Genomic DNA, 25935 nt, shown 5'->3' with positions numbered 1-25935 from the left:
GCCCCAGGGCCAGCAGCCCTGCCCAGCCTGCATGGTGGACCCCAGCTGCTGGGTGATGAGCTGTTGACAGGCAAGTGAAACCTGCTGGCTGAGAGAGGCTCACACAGCAAGGCCTGTGTGCTGGACTGCCCCAGGTGAGGGGCCAGAACCGGCTGTGTGGATGGGTAAGAGAGGTCTGTAATGGGCAACTTCCCAGAGTGGGCCTGTTGGCACGGCACCATTGTAAACACAGACCCCTCCCACAGCAAAACTCCCTTGCACCTTTTCTGGACACTACCAAAAAATATAAAAACCTGGTGCTACTTTACTGCTACAGGAGACTTGATGCAGTGAAATAATTTCCCTACATTCCCTCAAACTCTGCGTCACACATTTTGAGTATTTAAAAGAGTCTCTTATAACTAGAAAAGGAGGACTTGTGGCACCTTAGAGACTAACCAATTTATTTGAGCATAAACTTTCATGAGCTACAGCTCACTTCATCGATGCATCCAATGAATTGAGCTGTAGCTCACGAAAGCTTATGCTCAAATAAATTGTTTAGTCTCTAAGGTGCCACAAGTCCTCCTTTTCTTTTTGTGAATACAGACTAACACGGCTGCTACTCTGAAACCTCTCATAACTATTCGTCTATGTGAAGTCTCATAAGAGTTCACAAATTTGTCTTAGCAGCTGCTGTGATTCCCTGAACTGCGCTCTCTTCCTTGTAATCCATTTTAATTATAGCTTTGCTCCTTTAAAAATGTTATTTCTATTACTCTTATTACTCTGAACACTTCGTCATTTATCTGTATCATCACTGATCAGTGCATGTCATTGTGCTGTTTATTTTTTATTCTAATAGCTTATGCTAATCAAAAAAAATTTAAGTAAGTAGTTGTTATTGCATATATCTTGATATGCATATATCTTGCCCGTGAATCCAACCCTTAGTGTCCCATGTTCACATGTCATTGCTTCTGTGTAGAAGCTGATTCACAAATATTCAGTAAGTGTATTATCTTGTGTCATCTTACATCCTTCCCAAGGGCAGAAATCTTCTGCAACAATGACGGCTTGGGCTCATGAGCAGTGGCCGCAGAACTTTTGGATGCACAAGTCCACATTTCTGCATCTGTGTGCAAAACTCACCAAAATAAAAGCTGTACTGAGAATGGAGAATCAAATATAATTGCACTATGGGGACCTGCAACACCAGATTCTTATTGGTCAATCAAAGGGCTCTCTACAAAACCAAGGTAGAATGGATTTCTTTAATGTAAGTAGTCACACAACATATTGTTAAAGATCATTTCATGCTCAATGCCCTGTTAACATCTCTGCAGTCACAGATGATACCAATCAGTGAATGGTGGTGTGACACACACCTAGACCCCTCATGACAAGGGTACAGAGCCATCTTCATTAGTATACAGAATGTAGAACAGAGGCCACTCCCCTAGCCTCATCTGCATGAAAGATGGGGAAAGGAGACATCTCATTAGCATACAGAATGGGGAATAGAGAACGGCACTGAACTCTGGGACCAAAAAAGCAGGGAACAACTGCATCATGGGAGATCTGTGCCCCAAATGTTAATGAACCTACGCCTGCACACACGCAGCTCAGCAGTTATCAGACCAATTCTAGTAAGGAATCCTTGACTGATGTCCAAAATACTGAAGCAGCCCAATTTCGTTGTGAGCTTCCTGAAGGAACATCAGCCATAGCTAGGAGTGATCAGCTCCTCTTGTCTAGCCTAAAGAAAACGCTTAAGTCATCAGTTTACCCATAAACAAATCTAGTGTCCTCCCTTCAATCATTGTATTTTCTCTACAAAAACCCCTACTCATACCCCAGTAAGTGTTCTGATGCACAGACCAAACTCTGCCTCAGATACACTGCGATTTCATCTACTCCTGACAGATCCAAGACCCTGAGCTACCACTGTCACCTGGGACCCCTGATGACTTCAAGCTTCCTGGAGTGGGTGAGATCCCTCCCTCTCTCTCTGTTTCCTTTTCTACCTCAGGTATTAACCTTTAATAATGTAACTGTTATTTTGTTTAGGCTCTCCTTGAGTAGTTATCACTATTATTCAATAAATAACTTTTATGGTTAAGCTGGTTGACACTCTCTCTCAGCTTTACTCTTGTGTTTGTATCTTCACCATTTAACTCTGCAGCAATGCTTCTTTTACCTAAGCTACAGATCCCTGTAGCACCCAAAAATACTGTGGGGTTTGCTCATCAAGTGGGTTACTGGCAGTACAATTGTGACATGAAAGTGGGATAGGGACGTGTTAAACCTGTGGCATACGGGGCGGGGCTGAAAGTGCTGCTCAAATCCAGCCTCTTGAGACTGGGCCCAGGCAGATAAGGGGTTCAGCTTGAGAAAGCTGCTTCACCCAGTCCATTGACTACAGCAGCATATGAGGGGATCAGCTGGAGGGTGCTGATTGACCCGGTCCACTCAGACTTGCTCTGCTAGTGTACGTGTGTGTGTGTGTTCATCTGGTTCTGAGGCTGGAGGAACCCAGCCCTGGGGAACCTAGGTCCTGCAGGATAGCTCCATTGGGAGGGGACTTGCAGAAGGAGGGAGTAGAGCTCCATATGAAAACACAAGTCACACAAGCAGTACATTGATAAAATTACAGAACCACCACCCCACCCCCAGAAGAGTAACCCTAATAAATGAGCATACCCCAAAGTAATGGGCAAATCTGGTAACAAATTGGTGAAGAAACACAGGCAGCACGTGGCCCTAATCATGTGTTAATTGTTCAGTAGTTGCTGTGGAGTAGGGAAACTGAGGCACAAACCCGAGCAAGCTTTCTTTTCCTTTTTCAGACCAACCTCCTTTAGCAAGGGGTCTCTCTCTCTCACTCATAGAATATTTCTTAACCTTCTGTTAAGAATTGTTATACACAAGCAGTAGGTTAATAGAATTAGCAGGGGAAAAAAACACAGACAAGTAACCCCAATAAATGAGCATACCCCAACTAATGGGCAAATCTCTTAAAAGTACCCAAATACTAAGGGTCTTGCTGGCTAACTGCATGAGTCATCAAGATTCTTAACAATAACTGTATAGTCACTTCTTAAATGGTTTGCCTGTAATCATGGTGATTTACTTATTGTCTGGTCTTTATGGTCCCCATTTCTCTATTGTTTATCTGTATGGTCTCTGTATGGGTCTTTGATTTTTTTTGGCTGATGTATAAGTAATTTTGCTGGGTGAAAACCAATTAAGGTGGTGGGATCTAGTTTTGTTAGATAATCAAGTTACATCATGTTACGATTGATTAGCTAAATTACAGTAACATGACCCATGAAAGGCATAGCTGAAAATGAGGTGATACTGATAAGTGTATGTTATAGGCACTGTTCCCTCTAAGCTGTGCGTGTGCACACAGATCCTAAACTCAGCGCACATGGCAAAACCCCGCACGCACAAAAATTTGCACAGAAGAAATTTTTTATGCACATGGCCTGTCAAAAATTTGAGGGAACATTGGTTATACGGGTTTCTTTATTTCAGATTCTTCAGAATTTCATAAAACTATTTTCTCCCAGAAAGTTGCACCAAGCAAAAAATTACCTGTACTACACCCATAATGGCAGGTAAGTAGAATGTTTCCGTGTGTATTCATTTGTTTTCGGAACCCATTATCTTCAAGCAACTCTGCTTGTGTTATCTTTTTATATTGACATTTTTGTGCTGTTAAATTTTCTGAGTTACTATGTCTATACGTGGTTACAGTCTTGTAGGTGATATCTCTAATAACATTCGATCTGCATTGATCGAATACAGCCATATTTTTCAAGCCACAAATACTTCAAAATTATACCTGCAAAATATACATGCCTGCAATTTATTTATGTCTGTCTTGTGACTGGCCTATGAATGATTCATTGTTGATTTAGGTTTACCCTGCTTATATGTCTGCAACGTACATCTCATGCCTTCTAATTGAACTTTGAGTCTTACATGGATTGATATTCCCTATTTCCACTTAAGTAACTGTTTTCTTTTGTAAACAATTCTCAGGGAAATCTTTTGAGGAAAAAATTGCAAATGTTTTGGCATATCTAAGGAGCAGCCCATATCCTGAAAGGAATCAATAAAGCAGACTGAACCTGCATCGATTTGCTGTCAACTTTTCTTTGGAAGGCAAGGAATACTTTTTTTCAGATAATACTGACACATTACACTGGAAACTTCAGACTGTAAATGATGGTCCTGGTGTCCCAACACTGGGATTATTTGGAGTGTTAACCTTACCTTCAATGGGACCGCCCTCTCGAGTTTTATTCAAATATTCCAGAAAATCTCCTCTGTTATCTATGCGGGTGGTGCAACAAACACATTGTGCAGTTACACGAGAAATGAGTATAATTTTATCAAAAAGCCCTATGACTTTGCTTCATTTAAGTATGTTATCCATTCTGCTGCAAGCACCAACAACAATCACTATACGTTTACTAAGCAACCATTTATAATTAAAAAAACAAAACAGCTAGTTCTAACCACACAGTGAAATTCCTCCCTTGTACTCAAGGCATTACGAACCATAGTGTATATAGATGTCTTTGATATGCATATGCCTTATAATTAATGAATGGCTTTGCAAATAGCTGATCATAGCTTAAGTGCAACACTTGATTTCATCATCCACAGTGGCGGATTAGCCACTGTGACTACAGAGCCCAGGCTGAGGGGCCAAGGTCAAGGGGGGGCCCCTGCTTCCACCCGGTGAGTGGGGCAAGGGAGGGCCTCCCACATCACCCCCACCCCAGCCCAGGCAGAAGCCATGGGGTAGCAGGGGAAGCCCCGATGCCCGACCCCATCTCCAGCAGAAGTGCCAGGTGGGGCAGGATAATCCACACCACCCCACTCCTGGTCCCATAAAGAAGCGCAGCACCTGAACCCCCGCTGCAGCCCTGGGATTGGAGGAGCTCTCACTCCCTGGTACAACCCCGGGGTCATGACACAGAGACAGAGCTTCTCCGGTCCTGGGGCTATGTGGGAGAGGCTGGTGGTTGGGAAATGAGCAAAGGAATTGTGGGGGAGGCGGAATGGCGGGCAGCCTAGGTGGAATATGGCTGAGATCCTGGGGAAGAGGCTGAAAGGGGTAGGGCCATGGGTGGTGCAGGAAGTGGACAAGGAGGGTAGGGTCCCAGCAACTGCTCTGGCCCATGGCCCTGAGAAACCTTGATCATCCTCCATGCTCTATCTTCTATGATTAACAGAGGGGACATTGTTCCATTCGGCAAAAGGAAGAAAAGGTTGTCGTCGTGCAGACTATGAAAGAAGCGCTGCAACTCTTCGAAATGTATCATGGCAGTGCACGGGGTGGACATCTAGGAATATTCTGACATCAAAATACTATTGGCCAGGGATGACAAAAGACCTTGCCAATTGGGTATGTAAATTAATGAAACTAAATCCTGAAGAATGCTATTTACAATTGAATACAAGTTCTAAATGTATAAAAGAAATATAAAAATATATTTGGTGTGCAAATGTGAACGTTGTTCCCGTGCAATACTATTTCCATAACGAAATGTTCATGTCATCATATTGTTCCATCCAAAATAGGCTGCACCATGTCTGACTTGCCAGAAAGAGGGAAAGAAATTAAATCTGGCTACCACCTTGAAAAGCATGAAGGTGAATTTTGGAATCAGACATTTATCATTATTCATTGTTGTTTGGGCTATACAACGAGGCCTTGATTTGGAAACGAGCGCAATGCATACAAGTGCCACAGCCTAGTGCAGCAATTACCTCTAACGCCCTTTGCATGGGCTGGGGATATTTCTTCAGCTTTACTCGTGTATTGTTTTTCCTAACCCATTTCTGTACTTCTTTTGGGTTGTTTTTTCTTTATTTAAAAATGGGCTTTACAGTCTGCTTCTATGGCTGTTGTAACCATATTACATTGTGTACTCTGAGTATGATATATGGGTTTATTGAGAACATTTAGTTAGAAACATGTGAAGTATGACTGTAACTGGTACCCTTGCATGTAGGTCACTCGGATCTGGGAATTGGTGGGAATGGATTTAATAGGACCATTACCAGTACCAGAGGATGGATACCAGTATATGACTGACAGCCATAGATTATCTTTCAAGATGGGTGGAAGCCTTTTCACTTAGAAGTAAGTCCGCATCTGAGGTGGCAAACAGCATGTACAAAACAGCTGTTCAATGTGGATGCCCACAGCGGATATTGACAGATCTTGGTCCAGAATTCAATAAGGTAACGACTAGGTTTTTTCCAGGTATTTTTACTATGTAGTCAAAGTCACTATCAGGTCACACACTGATCTCAAACAATCACCATACTTTTTTTTTTTTTTTTTTTTTTTATATAAACTGCTGTTGGTCACAGTCAGGGTTGCTATAAAATTATTTTTCGGTGTCTTCATATCTACCAAAGAAACCCACAACTACTTGTTTTGAATACAAATACTAAAAGAGGGGCTATTCCTGTTGCTAATTACACATAAAAGTAGTAGCAAATACACGAAGGAACATTCCTTAACACAAGTCTATATGTAAGTTTATGGTGTAACTTATTTTCTTTCAGTTTAACCTATATATTGGTGAAAGACTGGGAATAAAACGTAGCTTCACCAGCCCGTACCACCCACAAACCAATGGCTTGGCTGGAAATGCTAATAAATCCATCAAAGGTAAGTGAATTGGTGGGAATATTAGAGTACTAATGGCACGTAGAGAGTGCTATGCCAGAAGATGCAATTCACTAAAAAAAATCTTCAAAAGCAATGTGTTATGCTGGAGGTCTTTATACATAATCCAAAAAGGTATAATACTTAATGAAAATCTGTTTCAGTGAAGACCGTACTTTTTTTTTTTTTTTTAAACAAACAAATCAATGAGCATTTGTTACAGAGCATTGTGGAAGATGGTTGATGACAATGGGAGTAATTGGGATGAATTACTTGAGCCCACTGTGTTTTCTTTGCGAACTAAAGTACATGCCACAACAAAAATGTCACCCTTTCGACTAATGTTTTGTGATGACCCAGTGTTTCCAGAAGAAGTCTCAGAATTACACATAATACATACATAATAAGCATGTTATTACCGGCACCTTTCACATACACATGGCATTCAGTGTGTCTTCATTTAACAAATACAACCCCTTCTCCATTTGTTTACAAAGATCCCAGATATGAATACATTTGGGGAAGATTTCTGCAAAGAGTACAGCATAAATATGAAATTGAGACATGATGCTGACAGTGCACTGGCTCTAAGTAACATTTCTAAAGCACAAGAACAACAAAGACATTATGCTAAAAGAAAGACTTCTAAATATGGGGAAATAACCTTTGATGTTGGGGACGGTGTTCATAGAATCATAGAATAGAATATCAGGATTGGAAGGGACCTCAGGAGGTCATCTAATCCAACACCATGCTCAAAGCAGGACCAATACCCAACTAAATCATCCCAGCCAGGGCTTTGTCAAGCCTGACCTTAAAAACTTCTAAGGAAGGAGATTCCACCACCTTCCTAGGTAACGCATTCCAGTGCTTCACCACCCTCCTAGTGAAAAAGCTTTTCCTAATATCCAACCTTAAACCTTCCCCACTGCAACTTGAGACCATTACTCCTTGTTCTGTCATCTGCTACCACTGAGAGCAGTCTAGATCCATCCTCTTTGGAACTCCCTTTCAGATAGTTGAAAGCAGCTATCAAATCCCCTCATTCTTCTCGTCTGCAGACTAAACAATCCCAGTTCCCTCAGCCTCTCCTCACAAGGCATGTGTTCCAGTCCCCCAACCATTTTTGTTGCCCTCTGCTGGACGCTTTCCAATTTTTTTACATTCTTCTTGTAGTGTGGGGCACAAATCTGGACACAGTACTCCAGATGAGGCCTCACCAATGTCGAATAGAGGGGAACGATCACGTCCCTCGATCTGCTGGCAAGAGCCCTACTTATACATCCCAAAATGCCATTGGCCTTTTGGCAACAGCAGCACACTGTTGACTCGTATCCAGCTTTTTGTCCACTGTAACCCCTAGGTCCTTTTCTGAAGAACTGCTGCCTAGCCATTTGGTCCCTTGTCTCTTGCAGCGCATGGGATTCTTCCATCCTAAGTGCAGGACTCTGCAGTTGTCCTTGTTGAACCTCAAATTTCTTTTGGCCCAATCCTCTAATTTGTCTAGGCCCTCTGTATCCTATCCCTACCCTCCAGCATATCTACCTCTCCTCCCAGTTTAGTGTCATCTGCAAACTTGCTGAGGGTGCAATCCACGCCATCCTCCAGATCATTAATGAAGATATTGAACAAAACCGGCCACAGGACCGACTCTTGGGGCACTCCACTTGATACCGGCTGCCAACTAGACATGGAGCCATTGATCACTACCCGTTGAGCCCGACGATCTAGCCAGCAAAGCAAATCAGATGATACACTGTAAGAGTGAGACAATAATATGAAAGCTAGGGGGATAGCTCAGTGGTTTGAGCATTAGCCTGCTAAACCCAGGGTTGTGAGTTCAATTCGTAAGGGGGCCATTTAGGGATCTGGGGAAAAAATTGGGGATTGGTTCTGCTTTGAGCAGGGGGTTGGACTAGATGACCTCCTGAGGTCCCTTCCAACCCTGATTCTATGATTCTGCCTTTAATATATATACACACACACACGAGCAGTAAGTCACTGCAATAATTAATTAAATAGAGTGGATTTGTATCTATGTCCAGAAACTGGGGAGGAAGGGGGGGGTGGGGGGAAGAAGAAAAGCTCATTTATGCAATCTGCTAATGTACTCTAAAAATTTCAGATACTTCATCAAAACTATTAACTAGCAAATCCTCATCTGATTGGAAGAGTAAAATTGTTCAGCATACCAGACAAAGTGATGGCCACAACTGCGGACCGCTCAGATTAAAGGTATTGAATACCAAATTGCCATTATCATTTGTTATTTATGTGTAATTATCTGGGTTGAAAGTAAATGCCGGAGATTACACTGCACTGCACCGGTGTCCTTGCCAAGGTGTGTGGGGTGGGCTCGTGGCCCCCAGAAGGGGTGGGGTCTCTGGCAGAAGGTGTGGGGGCCGGATTCCCCCCACCAGCCCTTCCTGACAGCTGCTACGGTGGCTAGGAGCACCAGGCCCTTGTAAGTCGCCGGAACCCAGGGCAGCCCCTTTTGCTCCCCCACTGTCGGCGGCCCTGCTGATAGCATCCCAAAGTGCTGCCAGACCCTATGGCAGGGCCACTGATGCAGGGAGAGGTAAAGGGGGCAGTGACATTAAAGCATAAAGCACTACCACAGCAGCATTGTAACATCAACTGTGTACAGGCTGGTACCGGTGGCCAGTTCTTACCGGTATGCTGGACCAGCCCACTTTCACCTCTGGTAATTATGATGTTTTTTTCCTAAATAGAAGCGTTGTTAGTTTGCAGAAATGTATTTGCAGCAGAAAGACATCAGTATGGTAGAAACAACACAAGAGGCTAATACTATGTTTAGAAGACAAACAGCAATTATTCTAATGACGGAGTCAGGTAATAACTTTCTCCCATGTACTATGGACTCATTAGGTGCATGTGAAGATAACAGGAAGAGTGGAATTATGTTACGTAGCAGACTTATCTTAATACCCCTAAAGTGGGACATCTCACAGGTTTGGTTCTGTAATGGTGACTATGCATCAAAAATATCTTTTAAGCACCAAAAAATTAGAATGGGGTGAATGATTGCTATTGATAGACCAGTTAAATGAAATAGGTATTTTTATATACAGTTACAGTAAAGTAAAAATTTGAGAAAATATGACTCACAAAAAAGAAAAAAATGTTCAAACCAGTGACTGGATTAAAATATTGACATTAAGTAATAAATAAAAATGTACATTTTGAGTGGTGGTCATAACAATCAGCATTTCATAGCGCTATATTGATTTTTCAGAAAGCCCCATCCCTCCTAATTCGCCACTCGGGTATCACCTTGGGCACATGTCTGTGCTCTGTACCCCCAAGTCTCTCCTCCCTTTTCACATACTCGCCCACAAAATGAAACAGCACCCCTCAATCATCAAATAAATCAATTGCACATTAGCAAGGAAGAAGCAAATAGTGAGTGTTTTCAGCCCAAAGCCACATCCCTCCTAATTCGCAACCATCCCTGGACCGGTGACAGGTGCACGGGCAGCCAAGTCATTGCAAATAAGCAAGGAAGAAGCCAATGAAAAAAATCAAATGGGCCACTCTGGTATCACCTTGGGCTCATGTCTATGCTCTGTACCCCCAAGCAAGGAATAAGCAAATCATGAGTGTTTTCAACCCAAAACCCCACCCCTCCTAATTTGCAACCCCTGGACCAGGCAGTAGCAGGTCCTGAGCAGTAGCCAAGAACATGTCCAGAAAAATTCCTACAGCAACTGTTTAAGAAAAACATCCAACCTTGATTTAACAACTGCCAGTGATGGAGACTCCGCCACAACCCTTGGTAAGTTGTTCCAATGATTAATTACTGTCACTGTAAAAAAAAAATTACTTTATATGCTGCCTGAATTTAACTTCAATTTCCAGCCATTTTAGCATGGTATACCTTTGTTTGCTAGGCTTAAGAGCTCCTTATTAAATAGTTGTTCCCTATGTAGGTACTTTAGACTGGAATCAAATCACCTCTTATTCATCTGTTAAGATTGAGCTCCTTGAGTCTATCAGTAGCATGTTCTCGAATCCTTTAATCATTCTCATGGTTCTTCTCCTCCCTTCTCCAATTTATCAGCATCCTTCTTAAACTGTAGACACCACAACTGGACACGCAATTCCAGTGCCAAATCCAGACATAAAATATCCTGTCTACTCCTACTTAAAAGGCCCCTATTTATGCATCTCAGGATTACAGTAGTCCTTTTGGCCAGAGTAGCACACACGGAGCTCATATTCAGCTGATTATCCACTGACCCGCAACTCTTCTTTAGTTACTACCCTGAAAGTAAGAGGCCCTCAGGCTGTGGATGTTACTTTGTTGCCAAGGAGGTGTCTTGTCCTGAGCTGCTTTGGCCCCATGGCTTCCTCCATAAAGGGGTCATGACCTGCCCCCAGAGCCAGCACCCTCAACAAACCCCCAAGCTTCCACACGCCTAAGCTGACATGCTCAGGGACAGGGGACCTTATCAGACAAGCTTTGTGGGATCCAGAAGTTGATATTTTTAAAATAGGCTCTTATTGTTTGAGGGACACAAACAAAAGTCGCTTTGGTGACAGATGCTTTTTTCATGCCTCAGACACAGCCTGCACTGGGTGCAGGTCATAGGTGATCATGTGCTGGGTTGCACAGGGCAGTTTACTGTAGTTAGACAGTGATGCAGGCTGCCTGTAAACATCTCCTGGACAGCAGATCCTTTGTTACTGCCATTGGCCTCTGCACAGTGCTTCAGGGTACCACAGAACTTACCTAGCTACACCCATGTTTTTACATTATGTAAGGGGAGGGGAAGAGGAAGAAAAGGGAAAAGTGCTATAGGTTAAAAAACAGACACAAAGTTGGTGCAGTTTGCCCTTAAGAAGCAAGGCAGCTGCACACACCCACCAGAGAACACAGCCACTTCTCCAAGACTGCCTTTATTTATCAGTTGCCAGTGACAATCCCGCCACACTATTTACACCAACCCCACAGCCTTAGTGCTGCCCACTGCCACGAACAGAAGTGCAAGGACTGCTTTAGCTTTCACAGCCCAATCCAAACAAACAAAAGTGAGAGAGGTCCATGGGCAAGTGCAACCTTGGCACACCTGAAGGCTTCAGCCACTGGGCGCAGCTGGTATAGTAGCAGCATTACAATAGCAGCCAAATAGCCCTCTCTGGCTCTAGGGCATAGTCTGCTGGCATCTCTGCAGCCCCCAGCGTGCCCGCTCAGAGACTGTGCGTGCCCGTGACACAGACAGCATTCTGGTCCCACATCGCCAGGAAAGCAGGTGAAAGGTCAGCGGTAGGTGACACTCCAAGCCACAGGTGCATGATGGAGCTTCATATAGTTTGTAGTGATGTACTAATGAAAAGGTCCATTCCCAGCCCAGCGTGGCCTCCTCCCTCACCACACACACCCACCTTCAAAAATCATCAGTCTGTCCCCCCACATCGAGAGGGCTCTGACTTAGGGTTTTTCCACAAACACGCTGGTCTCTGAGCCTTTAGGCTTTTTCTCCACAACCAGGAAGGCTAGAAACTTTCTTTAAAACAAAAGCTGAGAGTCCCCTGACAGCACAGGATGCAGGGAGTTTAAAGGGGGGTGGGGGGGAATGTCACACCCAATATTGCAAGGCTTCCGCGAAAGTCACAATTCAGCAGCACTGCCAACCCCTAGAGGAAAGGGCTGCATGAGCAGACAGAGGCAGGCAGCAGCCAGGATCATTTTCCGTAGCTGGATCACTGAAAGATGCCTCCTTTTCCCCAGCACCAACTCATCAGTGCCAAGATGCTTGTAATAAGCTCCTCACCCCAGCAGCAATGCAGACAGAGTGACAGCCCCCGTGCCTGGGGAGTGTAGGGCAGATACTTGTGGCAACAGTTGGTCCCCAGCACAGCAGTCCTGGCACCAGAGCAGGGCTATTACAGATGCATCCTGTAGAGTCTGGAATGCAGACCCAGGCTCAGCTGCTGGCACTATTAGCAGGGCCACGTGCTAGCCACACAGAGTGGGGTGAAGGGGTTTGGCACATGAGCCCATAGCACTGAGAGGGACAGACAGCAACGTGGAGCTACTGAGAGGGCTGAATGCAAGGGACTTGTTAGAAGAGACAGGGCCCCCTTCCTCCCTTGACAGCAGTGGCCCATGCAGACAGACAGCAGAGGGACAGCACAAGCTGCAGGAGGCCAGTTGTCAGTGGCGCTTTCCAAGAGGGAGAGGGGACACTAATAATGCTGAGCTGTCGCCGTGCCAGCTTCCAGAGGGGAACAGCTGCTTGTGTTATGAAACATGCCCTTGACCTGGCCTGTCCAACAGCCCACGAGACAACGCACTCAGAGCAACATCAACAGCCCCTTCAGCCAGCTCCAGCAGCACAGGCCTCTGCCAGCCACAGAGGAGACAGATCATGGGAGCAGTCACTAGGGCCTAGGCCAGCTGTGCACCAGGCCCTTCAGCAGGGGGAATAGACACTACAGTGGAAGGGCCAGCGGAGCTGTTCAAAAGTGCTCCTGTCAGCTTAACTCTGCTCTCAACAGAGCAGCAATGGTCAGAGCATGCACATGGGAAAGGAGCCCCAGACTTGAGAACCCTCTTACCGTGCAGCCTGGATCTAGCGCCCATGATCCAGAGTGCGGGGTTTTCACAGAGCCGCTGCGGTCCTGGGACACAGGAGTTGAGCAGAGGTGGCAATGCTCCAAGCCAAACAAAACATGTACAAGCCCCTCAGCCTCCTGCCAGTCAATAGGAAGAGCACCACACCCTAAGCAAGGGGGGAGGAACTCACTTGAGATGCTGCACCAATGGCACTGCTGGGAGAAGCCATCAGGCAGGGGGGCCTCTAGGAACCCAGCTGCCTGCTGCAGTGTGAGTTCACCAGGGTTTGGGCAACAATCTGATTGAAGCGCAATTCGTTGAGAGCCGCAGTCTGAACTAACATCACCAGGGCTGGCTCCCAGCCACACTCATCTTCATAGGGATTCATATCAGTGGCATTCAGCAGCCCAAGGACCTGCCCGAACCTGGATCTCCCTCAACGGATGAGCAGGTACTACTGACATCACCAGCACTGACAGCCCTGACCAGGGAGAGGGGCTGCAGGCAAGCTCCAAAGCTGGTTACGCTGACCCCAACACCGCAAAGTGAACACTCTCCAAAGCCCAAAGAGGTGCCAGCTTCCTGAGCTGGGGGCTCTGCCAGAGGAAGATTTAAATGCTCCTCGTGCTGCTGCCAGCCCGCATCCCTGACCCTGCTGGAGACCCTTTCCTGCAGAGTTCCAGGCTGTAAGTGAATTCAGAGTGGACAGGCTTGTGATTTCACAGGAGGTGGAGGCAGGTTGCTGCCAAGTCTGTCCCCAGCTGCTGCCAATTTGTCCACACCCCCTGTAGGGACTCCAGCTGGGCTCCAGAACATCCAGCCCTGGGGGCCTTCCCAGTCTGCATTTGGTGTTGGGAGTGGAGGGCAGCCCATAGCTCATTCTCCACACAGTGGGTCAGTGAGTGCCCAGTGCACAAGGCTTTCTTCACCGATAACAGGCAGCCAGGGCCTGGGGCTCAAGCTGAACAATGCTGCAAGGGAGATGGGGAGCCTAAGGAGATCTGGTCCCTGTGCCCAGTTATAGATTATGGGGGCTCCCGCTGGGTACCAGAGACACAATCTTCCCCCACTGTGCTTTTAGCTACATGGCCTTAAAGGAACAGAGGCTGCTTAAAACCATTAAAGGCATGTCTACATTGCCCCCCTCTCTCAGCAGCATGTAGCCCCCTTCACATGGCTATAGTGTTGACCATGAGGTGTGGCTTGGGTGGGTAAAGACACTTGTACTGAGTACATACCCTACACAGCTTTACTTGCCCAAGCTGTGCCTCCCTGTCTACACTGCTATTTTTAGCAAGGTAGTGTCCTGCTGCTGGTGCCCTTCCTCCACTACAAGAAAAGTCTCCGGCTGCAGGGAAAGGCTCTGCCTCCCCCATCACAGCCTTTCACTGATGTGTAGATACACCCAGTGTAGACACGGCCCACTTTTCACTGTAGCACGTAACTATGTGCGCATCACACAACACCCCTTCAGATCGCGCCTTTCCATCTGCCTGTTTTTGTACCTGCAGCTGTTAGGAGTCCACTCCAGAGAACGGGTGGGGAAGGGGAGGTCTCCTGGTCCACTTTCCTGTGTTTGTTTGCCAGCCCTCTGGGGAGGGGCAGTTACACTGCCTGGCCCAGGTGCTCACCAGTAACAGCACAAGCCAAACAGAGTGGAGAGGCTGTGTGCAGGGGAGGCAGGTTCTGCTGCCACCGCTTGCTCATGGGGATGCTAGAGACCCTGGCAATGTGAGAGGGATTTAGAACAACCAGCAGGCCCTGGACCTGGAGGATTCAGAGTTATTCCCTGGAGTTAGAGTTAGGCCTAGGGGAAAGGATCTGACTTGGTCCACAGAGGCTAGCCAGCAGCCACTCTCAGTGCACACACTAGTGCCCGGCTGCAAACTACACACAGGACAGGCTGGTGTCTTCACTGCAGCGATTCCTAAAAACACATGATTTTAAAAGTATTAAAACGGCAAGGTGACTGGAAAAGGGCCCTGGGGCTATGCCGCTGCTGGCACGGAAAGAACCTGTCCTTTCCCACAGGTTTTTCCATCAGAAACCAGGGCTCCCCTCTCCTCTACGCTGGAGGACTCTGAAGGGCTTGGGGTCTAGCAGAATTGTGACATCAGAGAGCAAGAGCCCCAGTCCTCTGAATAGGAAGGGATTGGTGCAGAATCCAAGGCTTTGCCAGACGCTCAAGGTGGAAGAGGTCTGTGCAAGGCCCCAGCATGCCCTCCCTCAGCAGCAGGCAGAAGCCATACCCCGCCCAACTCTCTGCTCCTCCAAGGAGACCTCCAGTAGGAACAGAGGAGAGCAGACTGTTTCTAAAGGTAACAAATGTAGACAAAAAAATAAAGGCCCCAAAGGCTTTTTTAAACATCTTGAGGCAGCAGGAAGGGCCCCGCCATTCCCTCCCCTCCCTGGCACTGCGTGTTGCGGGAGGGGGAGGCAGCTTGAAAACATTTTAAAAAACACCTTCAAAACTAAAGCCAACCTATCAAGAGTCCAGCAGACGCACCCAGCACAGCGCAACTCAGTGATGCCCTCAGTGGGGCATCTCTGCAGCAGTCAGAGAAGAGAGCCGAGACTGGAAAAAGCAAGATGCAGAATGACAGAGTATCCAGGACACAGGCTCTGGGGATGGCACCAGTTCCCAACTGGGAGAGGGGGGTGTTAAGAGCAGAAACAAGGTCTGGAGAGCAGCATCTTTCCCAAACTCTCCTAGCCCCCTGCAACGCTGGGCTTTCCCTGCCTAAGGGAAGAAGGGCTCCATCCGGGGAACTCCTTCCGCTACATAAACTCAGCAGTCTCTGCTGGGCCCCAGGCTGAGAGGAAAAGGGGAGGGTGCTGCTGAGGGGTAGCACTGCCGTGGCAGTGACAAAGGGGGTCCCTCAGCCCTTTTCCTCCCCGCTTCGCCCCCCCAGGATCACACAGCCTAGTAAAAGCCAGAAGGTAAATAAAGGTGCTACATAAAAGCTGTGGCCCAAGGTTCCAGCCCACGTGGCCAGCACGTACCGAGCCGAGCCAGTGTTATAGGCTAAGGGCTGACTCAGCAGATCCAGGGTTCATCTTGGTGGACAGAGCTCACCCACGTCTCTGCTTGGGGGCCACACAGCCCCACTCCTGCTACCGGTCCTTGGAGTCCAGCCAGGAAGGCAGCTGCCATTGGGTGCGGTCGCAGGGCTGGGATTGTCCCCATGACCAATGCCCTCCATGCAGTTCCATGTACAGGCTCAGCTCCCCAGCAGTACAGCAGGGTGACAGGTACGCAGATCAGGCTCTCCCGCAGCTGCATTGTCAATTCACCACCAGCGTGTTGTCCTGCAGTGGAGCCCTGCAGGGTGAGCAGAGGAAACAGAGCGGTATAGCCCCAGCTAGATGCTGGCCTCTGGCACACGCACCACTGGGCACTCTGAGGACAGGGGGAATCCAGCCCCAGAGCAGAGCCGGCTGTGAGGCTGCCATGCAGTTCAGTGGAGCTCAGGCTGCACGAGGACTGGCCTGCACCATAAAGAAACAGTTGCAACACCTGGAAGCATCATGTCCCTCCCACCGGCCTGTTGCCAGCTGCACAGCTCAAGCAGGAGCTGATCTGCACAGCGCGTTGCACTGAGGACTTCCCTATGCAGTGATGCCTGCTGCAGAGAAAGGGCTGGGCCAGGAGGTTCTTGAGCAGGTTGCTAGTTACTGACCTGGCTGCTGTTTAGCCTGATGTTTGAGGCCCTTTTATACCCAGACAGAACAATCTGTCCAGATGTCCCTTTCCACCCCAAGTCCTAGGGACCAGCTGGGGAAGGACTCAAGAGCTGCCTCCCATCTCTAGGCTGTAAGTATGCTCCTGCCAGTAGTTTGATATGGAGCTCATGAAAGCGAAGGACTAATACATTTGTTAAGGTTACAGGCTTCCTGGTGCCCCACAGTCCTTACAGCCCCTGGCTATCCCAGCCCGCCAGTTCCCCTCAGTCCCACCCAGCCCCTTGCTATCTCAATCCTATGCTCCCACTTCTGCCAGTGGGCTTCAGTCCCAACCTGCAGTCCCCTGCTATCAAAGGAGAGGTCAGTGAGGAGACAAAAGAACATAAGAACAGCCATACTGGGTCAGACCACTGATCCATCTAGCTCAGCATCCTGTCTTGGACAGTGGCCAGTGCCAGAGCCCCGGGGGAAGTGTACAGAATGGGACAGTTGGAGTGATCTACTCAGTCTTCCCCTCTTGGTTTCTAGCAGTCAGAGGTTTAGGATTGCCCCAAGCATGGGTTCTATCCCTGACCATCTTGGCTAACAGTCATTGATGGATCTATCCTCCACAAACTCATCTAGTTCTTTTTATAATCCAGTTATACTTTTGGTCATCACAGCATCCCATGGCAATGAGTTCCAAAGGTTAATTGTGTTGTGTGAGAAAAAAGTATACTCACTCTTGTTCATGCTAAACCTGCTGCCTATTAATTTCATTGGATGACCCCTGGTTTTTGTATTGTGGGAAAGTGTAAATAATATTTCCCTATTCACTTTTTCTACACCATTCATGGTTTTATAAATCTTTATCATATCTCCCCGTAATCATCTCTTTTATAAACTGAATAACCCTAATCTTTCTAGACTCTCCTTGCACGCAAGCCATTCCATAGCCTTCATCATCTCTCTTGCCCTTCTCTGAACCTTTCCCAGTTCCACTATACCCTTTTTCAGATCAGGCAACCAGAACTGGACACAGTATTCAAGGTGTGGGCACACCTTGGATTTATATAGTTGATTATGATATTTTTGGTCTTATTTTCTATTCCTTTCCTAATAATTCCTAACATTGTTAGCACTTTTGCCTGCTGCTGTGCATTGAGCAGAAGTTTTCAGACCTATCCATGGTTCTCTCTTTCTTGAGTGGTAACAACTAATTTAGAACCCATCATTATACAGATGTAGTTGGGATTATTTTTTCCAGCATATTACTTTGGATTTATCTATCTTGAATAACGTATCATCTGCAAACTTTGCCACTTCACTGTTCAATGTCTTTCCCAGATCGTTAATGAATATGTTGACCACCACAGGTCCCAGTACAGATCCTTGGGGGAACCTGTTGTTTAACTCTCTCCATTTTGAAAACGGACCATTTATTCCCACACTTGGCTTCCTATCGTTTAACCAGTGACTGATCCATGAGGGTGCCTACCTGTTATCCCGTAGCAACTTAGTCCCTTAAGAGCCATTGGTGGGACCTTGTCAATCTTTCTGAAAATCCAAATACACTATCCACTGGCTTGCCTTTACTCACATGCTTGCTGACCCCTCATAATCATGCCTCACTATTTACAAATGCCATGTTGGCGCTCTCTCAACACATCATGTTTCTGTGTCTCAGATAATTCTGTTCTTTACCACGGTTTCTACCAACTTGCCCAGTGCTGAAATTAAGCTCCAGAAGTGATCCTGGCCAGTAAACCTTTTTTAGAAATTGGCATTACATTAGCTACCTTCCAATCATCTGGTACAGATGCTTCTTTCAGTGATAGATTACATACCACCATTAGTAACATCGAATTGAATTTTACTTTTGAGTTCCTTCAAAAATCTTGGGGGAACACCAGCTGGTCCCAGTAACTTACTACTGTTTAATCTATAAGCATGTTCTAAAGCCCTTTCTATTGACCAGGGTACAATGTGCAGTTCACTTCTCTGCTCAGTACATGGGGACCATCCCTCCCCCCCACTCCAACTCCTAACAGCCACGCCCAGGTCTGACCCTAGAGAGTTACTGGAATGGGTTAGAGCAGAGTGGTTCAGCCCATCCTGTCCCCAGAGCCTGCTGGCTCCTGCCCTGCATACGTACCGCTCGCAGCAGCAGAAGACCGAGCAGGAGGAGCTGCTCTCACAGCGGAACTTGCCAGACCTTGGGCTGTCTTTGCACTCGGCAATATACATGTGGAGCTGTGTGATGGGCACATCACCCTCACACTGGTGCTGCAGAAATGGACAGAGAGGAGTCAGGCTGCCTGCCCACTAAGCCTGGCCTGATAACCCTCTCCAGAGGCCACCCCCTCCAGAGGCCTCCTACCTCCTCTCAGCAGCAGGGGAGCTCTTGGGGACACGGGAGGGGGAGCCAATCCAGGGCACTAACGGCTCTGAGGGCTGGTCAGGGCCTGTGTGGGCATGCTGGAGTCTTGACCATGGCCTAGCTGAGACCTTGATGGTCTTAGCAGAGGCCAAGGATCTGATAGGCCACAGACAATCCCCTCACCTCACAGGCAGCCATGTCAGGGCCTGGTGCAGCATAGGGAAAGCTTACCCTATGCTGCCTGCACTGCTCAAGTTCCAGGCCCAGGGCCATCCTGGGGGTGGGAGGTGCAGGGCCTGGGACAAATCAGCCCCACCCCATCCACTCCAGGCCCTGCCCCCACTCCACCCCTTCCCTCAAACCCCACCCCACCTCTTCCCGCGAGCATGCCCAGTCCCCACTTCTCCCTCTCCCTCCCAGAGCCGACCTGGACACAGCGGAACAGCTGCTGGCAGCAGACAGGAGGCTCTGGGAGGGAGAGGGAGGAGTGATCAGTGGGGCCGCCAGCAGGTAAGAGGCACTGGGGAGCAAGGTTTGGAGCCTATGGAGCACAGGGCCCTCCCAAAGCATGGGGCCCGTGGCAGTCACCCCTATTCGCCATACCCTAGGGACAGCTCTGTCCAGGCCTAGAAGAAAAAGTTCCACAGAACTGAAGAGAAAGCTAAAGCCTCCCCAGAGGACTTCCCTACTCAATACACATGAGGGCAGACTCCAGGGCCCTCACTCTCCTTCCCCACAGCCCTTGGAGGGCTGGCAGCAACAGGGCAATGGCAACACTGCAGTCATACTAGGGCCAGAGGGACCATAGGTGGCGCCACTTTGGATTTGAATTGGTGGAGCCCATGGGTCATACTGGGAACAGGCTGGCTCAGGCACACAAGTGCTTATGGTCTCAAGCAAAGCTGTCTCCAAACCACGTCCCCAGGCGATCACTGCTAGCTGCAGTTAGGCCGGGGGGAAGGGGGCATGTCCTAGCCCACACACCTGTCATTGGGTAACTAAGCCCACCGTTGGCACCACTCTAAGAGGGCAGCCCATGGAGTTCACAATACTCCCTGCTGGAAGGGCTTCATGTCCCAACATGCTGTGCTCCACCCCAAGATGGAGGTGGCTGAGGGAACCTGAGACAAGGTCCATTTCATGCAGGTTGGACATGGCTCCCGGGCTCGGACAAGCCTGCAGCCCAGGGAAGGCAGCACTCCCCAGACTGACCTTGATGGTCTCATAGGAGCCGGTGATGAGTGCAATGAAGAGGCTGAGCACCATGTAGATGAAGAGACTGATGAAGGTGTAGAGGTAGAGCTGGCTGAAGAGCCACACCAGGTAGCTGTTCTGTTGCATCTCAGCGAAGGTCACGAACATATCATCCCCATTGATGAGGGAGAAGAGGCATTCGGACACCATGGAGAGGGAGCGGAACTGCACATGGGACAGAGAGCCAAGCCCCTGAGTACAGGTATGGCCAGGCAGACCCGGGAGCTAAGCCACATGGGGAGCTGGAGCAGCGCTCCATCTAGGGCTCCATGGCAGCAGAGCTACCAGCAACACAGATCTTCCCCCTTCATAGCAAAGGGCCCTAAGCTCTATCCGGCCATTAGCCCCCTTCCCCAAATGGGTGCAGAGAGGGGAAGGGACTAGCCAACATCCCCCAGCAGGGTAGCAACACGAACAGGCCGCTGAGGGCTCCCATTTCCTGCTTGCCTCACTTCCTCCTGCCTCTCTTGCCATCCGCTGCTTATCGCTGCCTGACCAGGAGCAGAGGCTCTGGCAGAGCCAAGCCAGGCCGAGCCAAGCCATGGGCCAGAGGTTCTGCTGTAGCAGCCTCACCTGCTCCAGACCCTATGCTGCACTAAACAGTGCAATAGGACAGAGAGGGTGATTCCTCGCTGCTGTTACCCACTGTGCAAGGAGAGGCTGATGCCAGCTGCGTGTTGGGGGAAGGGCTGCTGTGTCCCCATCATTTTGTTTCCACTGGGAGGTTCCTTATGGATCTTCCCCCACTGAAGGGACTGGGATGGGGAATCAAGACTGGCTGTGTTCTCCCCTAATGCTGAGCAGTGCTTGGAGGGTTATTGCTATTTTACAGGGGAGAGCTACCACCAGCACAGCGGGAGACTTCAAGGCTCTGGGATCTCTGGCTTGGGCTGGGGACTTGGAATTCCACCCAAGCAAAGGCAGGACTCCAGTGCCCCATGCCACACAGATCTGCCCCCCCCCCCAACATGGTACAGTCCCCTTCTCAATGCCCCTAGACACACTGACCTGCCCCCTTATGCTACTAGCCACACAAACTTGTCCCCCCTCCCCCAATGCCCCTAGCCAGACCTAGTCCCTCCCCGGACCCTCACAACATGGTACCGTCCCTCCATGCTCCTAGCTACACAGACTGACCCCCCAGATGGTCTAGTGCCCCCAACACTCCCAGCTGCAGACCTGGTCTCCCCAACCAACCCCGACATGGCACAGTGCCCCATGATACCTTGACATGGTACGGGCCTAGTACGATCCACCCGCAGAAGCAGTAGCCCAGGTAAATGACAGCCACACAGCAGCAGAAGCGGATCATGTTGGGGAGGGCGACCCTCATGGTCACTATGAGAATCTGGGGGAGACAGATGCAATTGTGAAACATGAATAGTGCAGGAACTCTCCATCAGGGAGCCCAGAGTCAGCAGGAGACGCCAAAGGGGATACCGTGATAGAGCTGGGTATCCCCAAGGGATAATGGGATCAGTCACCACACGGAGATCAGATGGGAACAATAATAATTGCGGGGGCAGCACAAAGGTCTGGGAGAGGAGGCAGCAGATGCAACAGAGGCCTGCTGCATTGCATGGCAGCCAGCAAGGCCCCAGCTACTCTACACTGAACGTGCAGAGGCATCAAGTCTTGGAGCAGGGAGGCATAAATCTTGCCAGAGCCCTGCAGAAACAGCACCTGGGACTGAGTCCTGTCCCCAGGCCAGCAGCGATCCTCCAGAGGAAAGGTTCAGGCAGCTGAGTGTGCATAGCTGGGGAGACCCCAGTGTCTCCTGTGGCAGAAGCTGCTCCTAGGAATAGGAGGGACATGTCAACCGAGGGGAGGAGCAGGAAGAGGTGGCCCAGGAAGAGGAGCAAGTGCAATGGCATGATATCACAGGGCAATGGAGCTGAGTATCAGGGCGAACGATCAGGCTGCAAAATGATTCTTAAAGGGAGCGCTGGAAGCCCCATCCTTTCAGAGCGCTGATGTGGAGTGGAAAGAGCATTAGCCAGCACAACAGGTTTACACTGAATTGTTCCACTTTTGTTTGCTGAGAGAGCAGGGCTGGAATAGCTGGGGGGTTGCAAGTCAGCTCTGAGGGGCACTGGCAGAGCTGGGGGGGGTGAACCCCATCTGCAATCACAGGGGCGTGGCTGCAAGTCAGGATTGAGGGGCATCGGCAGAGCTGTGAGAGAAGAGCCAGGGGTAGGGAGATGCAGCGGCATGCTGCAGGTCAGGATTGAGGGGGCAAAGTCTGCCCAGGCCTTCGCTTCGAGCAGAATACAGCACCTCGAGCAGCGTTGCCACTCACTGGGACAGAGCTCTCTCGCTACATGCTGTGTGCGTCTGCACGCAGGCATCACTCACATTGTATTTCTGGAAGAAGCTGAGGTAGCGGATGACCCCGACCCAGACCAGGAGTGTGGAGGTGCCCAGAAGGATGCTGCACACGTCGTAGCTGGCCAAGTTCTGCAGACAGACACAGACACATCAGGCGGCCCCACCCTTCACAGCAAACGTGCCTCCCATCATTAACATGAGCTGAGGTGCTTAGTGTCCTGGACTACCCAGCACTCGCTACCATTCCGCCAAGGGCTGTGGTGGGTTCTCCATCACTGGCAATTTTTAATTCAAGGTTGGATGTTTTTCTAAGAGCTCTGCTCTGGGGAAGTTCTCTGGCCTGTGCCAGACCACATGATCCCAATGGTCCCTTCTGCCCTTGGAATCTATGAATCCATTACAGCCAGGGGAGCAGAACCCAGCTGACAGCTACCGGCAGGTGGACAGGAGAGCTCCTCGGGTGGACAGGAGAGCTCCTCCTCCTCCACAGCCCATTATGCATTTGGAACATGATGGATTGGAAAAGATCTGCATCAGGAAAGGCCTTGCAGCCTCTGGAGTGGGGAGGCGAGCGAGGGGAGGGCAGGTCAGTGAAAAGCAACAGGACCAATCAGAGGGGAGAGGAGGAGACTGATCACGCCCAAGGCTGGCTCCAGGACAACAGCACAGTCTGTCCGTCCTAACCCGGCCAGGGGTCCCCTTTGGGATGGGCCAAGGGCCAGAACAGGTTGGGCTCAGGACAGGGTTGGCTCGGTACCTGGCATGGTTTCCCAAGGGAAGGGAGGAAGCCACTCGGGCCCTTTTAAACTAGGCAAAGACCTGGCACGAGTACCTAGTGCCTTGGGTCCCCTACATTACGGTCTGTGGCAGGGAGGGGCTGTACACTGGAGGGGGATCATCACTCAGGGCCCCGTATGAACCTGCGCAGACCAGGACATCACTAAACACTCAGACGTGCTCAGTAGCCATGATCGTTCCCTCACTCCAGAGCATGGGGACAGCAGCAATCCAGCACCCATATGCAGCTATTGGGCCATGCAGTCTCAGAGTGGGTCCTTCCCTGTCCCTCTCTCCTTGCTGGGAACAGAACAGGCAAATGGTGCCTCAAGCTCTGCAGAAGCCTACAGAGCCACAGGATTACTGCACTGATCTTACAAACAGCCTGAGTTAGGAGGGAACATGACCCCAAGGCAGGAGGTTTGGCAGTGCCCACATCTGCACCTAGGCTGGGATCTCCATGCCCAGCAACCTGCCAGCCCTACAGCCAAAGTCACTTGTCAGTGAGACTATTGGCTGCCTCTCTGTTTTGTGACTCACTCCCATTGAGTGCCCTGGCCTGGGGCCGCTAGGGAGCTGGTTCCTCTAGTTCCTCCGGGGGTAACAGCTCTGGCAGGGGCAAATGGTGCATTCCCAGAGGACCAGCATCTTCCTCTTCTCCTCTGGCCTGACTGAGCAGGGTCCTTGCCCCTAACCCTATCAGGGAGGCGCAAGGAGGAATCCCAGCGCCCCAGCCACAAGAGGGCAGCTGCCACCCGCTGGGAGCGAAGGTGTGGCCTTCCAGTGCCCCTGCCCTGGCAGCAATCCCAGGGTGCAGAGGAGATGTTTTACCAGAGAGATTCTCTGGGAGGGTTCCCCGGCACAGCCTCATGGGAGAGAGGGGGAAGAGCACGCACAGGAATGGATGCCTGGCCATCCCCTCACCTTTGACTCAATTCCGATCTTCATGATGGTCCCAGACACTGTCAGGACATCACTCACCACCAGCAGGATGTACCAGCCATTCACAAACTCCATGCGGTCTGACAGGGAGACATCCTGGTTGTAGCGTCTCTGAAAGAAATGGCCCAGCTCCTGCAAGCAGGATGGAGAGCGGTGATGGACCCACAGCAGGGACAACGCTCCCCAAGCAGGGGGCTGACGTGGACTCCCAAGAGTCCCTTGGGGATGTTTGGTTTGGAACCTGGCTGCTGGGCGGAGAAGGCCCCAGTGGGAGTAGCAGGGCCCCATCTCCCAGAATCCTCACCCTTGCAGAGGGAGAAATAGACAAAGCAAAACTCTCTCTCTCCTGGAGCACTGGGCAGAGCTGTTTTTCACGTAGCTCAAAATAAAATTCATATTTGCCCTTTTCACCAGGTCAGAGCATCACTCTCTCTCACTTCACTGGTCTGATGCTCTGCTCACCTCCAGGGCAACTCAGCTGGGAGCAGCAGGTTCCAGCCTCTGACAGCTCCATCTCAGACTGACTGAGCCATTCCACCCCCAGAGATGCCCACAGCCCTCAGCCTTATTCAGTAGATGTGTGCCTCAAGGGATTCATAGGAGATGCCCTGGGAACCCTCCCTCCTGCCAGAGAGACCCAGCCTCAAAGGGGATCGCTGCAGCAGGCACAGCCTTACACCCAAGTGGAGGCCCATCATTCCTGAGAGGCTGCAGGAGTGCAAGGGGCTGTGCTGTCAGAGCCTGATGTTTGCCCAGTTGCACTCAAAGGGTTCATGCTGGTCAGCCCAGCAGGCCAGGCCAGTACTCACATGCTGCAGCATCAAGCCCCGGATGATGGAGCGGGCACACAGGATGAAGGACAGCACACAAACAAGGATCACAGCCACGTCAAAGAACATGCGGAAGGTGTTGTCTCCTGGAAGAGGCAGTGGATCTCCTCAGCAAGGGAACACCAGGGTGGCCAAGCGGAGCCCAGAGTACAGTGTAGGAGAGCCCCGGTGGAGGAGAAGCAGCAAAGGAGACAGGCTCCTCCACAAGAACGGAGTGCTCAAGGGTCTGAGAATGGAGCCAGCAGTGCCCGGAGCCCACATGCCACACCAGCCTAGAATGCCCAGCAGAGAGCAGCCACCACCATCAGCCTGCTAGACAGCAGGGGTGACACCCAGTGCCCATCCTGAAGCCAGGATTTTAGTTACGTGGGAGTGAGGAAGTAAGGAGTAGGCGTGTCTGCTCCGATCACAGGAGCGGTGCATGGTCTTCCATGGCCACCTGCCCTGAGTCACATCACCCAGAGATCACTCCAACGCTGCTGAACAGATCCCTCCACCTGCC

At 49.6% G+C, this 25935-nt stretch overlaps 1 protein-coding gene across 2 annotated transcripts in view; it reads right to left on the bottom strand.

Moving 5' to 3' along the window:
* Positions 1 to 5829: 5829 nt before the first annotated feature.
* LOC141975188 (mucolipin-1-like) overlaps positions 5830 to 25935 on the bottom strand; it is a 35586-nt gene continuing 15480 nt past the window's right edge. The window contains exons 8-15 of one of the 2 annotated variants that reach the window (XR_012635885.1): positions 25413 to 25519; positions 24586 to 24735; positions 22912 to 23013; positions 21782 to 21904; positions 20515 to 20721; positions 19078 to 19208; positions 11352 to 16581; positions 5830 to 11269 (exon numbers count right to left, since the gene is read on the bottom strand). Coding sequence is in view for 1 of the 2 variants with exons in the window: in XM_074935433.1 (XP_074791534.1) it covers positions 16545 to 16581; positions 19078 to 19208; positions 20515 to 20721; positions 21782 to 21904; positions 22912 to 23013; positions 24586 to 24735; positions 25413 to 25519 (857 nt within the window). In the remaining variant the exon portion in view is untranslated. Of the gene's footprint in view, positions 16582 to 19077; positions 19209 to 20514; positions 20722 to 21781; positions 21905 to 22911; positions 23014 to 24585; positions 24736 to 25412; positions 25520 to 25935 lie in introns of both variants that reach the window. The other variant, XM_074935433.1, reaches the window with a different exon arrangement.

Source organism: Natator depressus, chromosome 20 (genome assembly GCF_965152275.1).
Source record: "Natator depressus isolate rNatDep1 chromosome 20, rNatDep2.hap1, whole genome shotgun sequence".
Lineage (NCBI taxonomy): Eukaryota > Metazoa > Chordata > Testudines > Cheloniidae > Natator > Natator depressus.
Note: the sequence above shows the minus strand (reverse complement) of the source record. Positions and strands in the feature narration are given on the sequence as shown.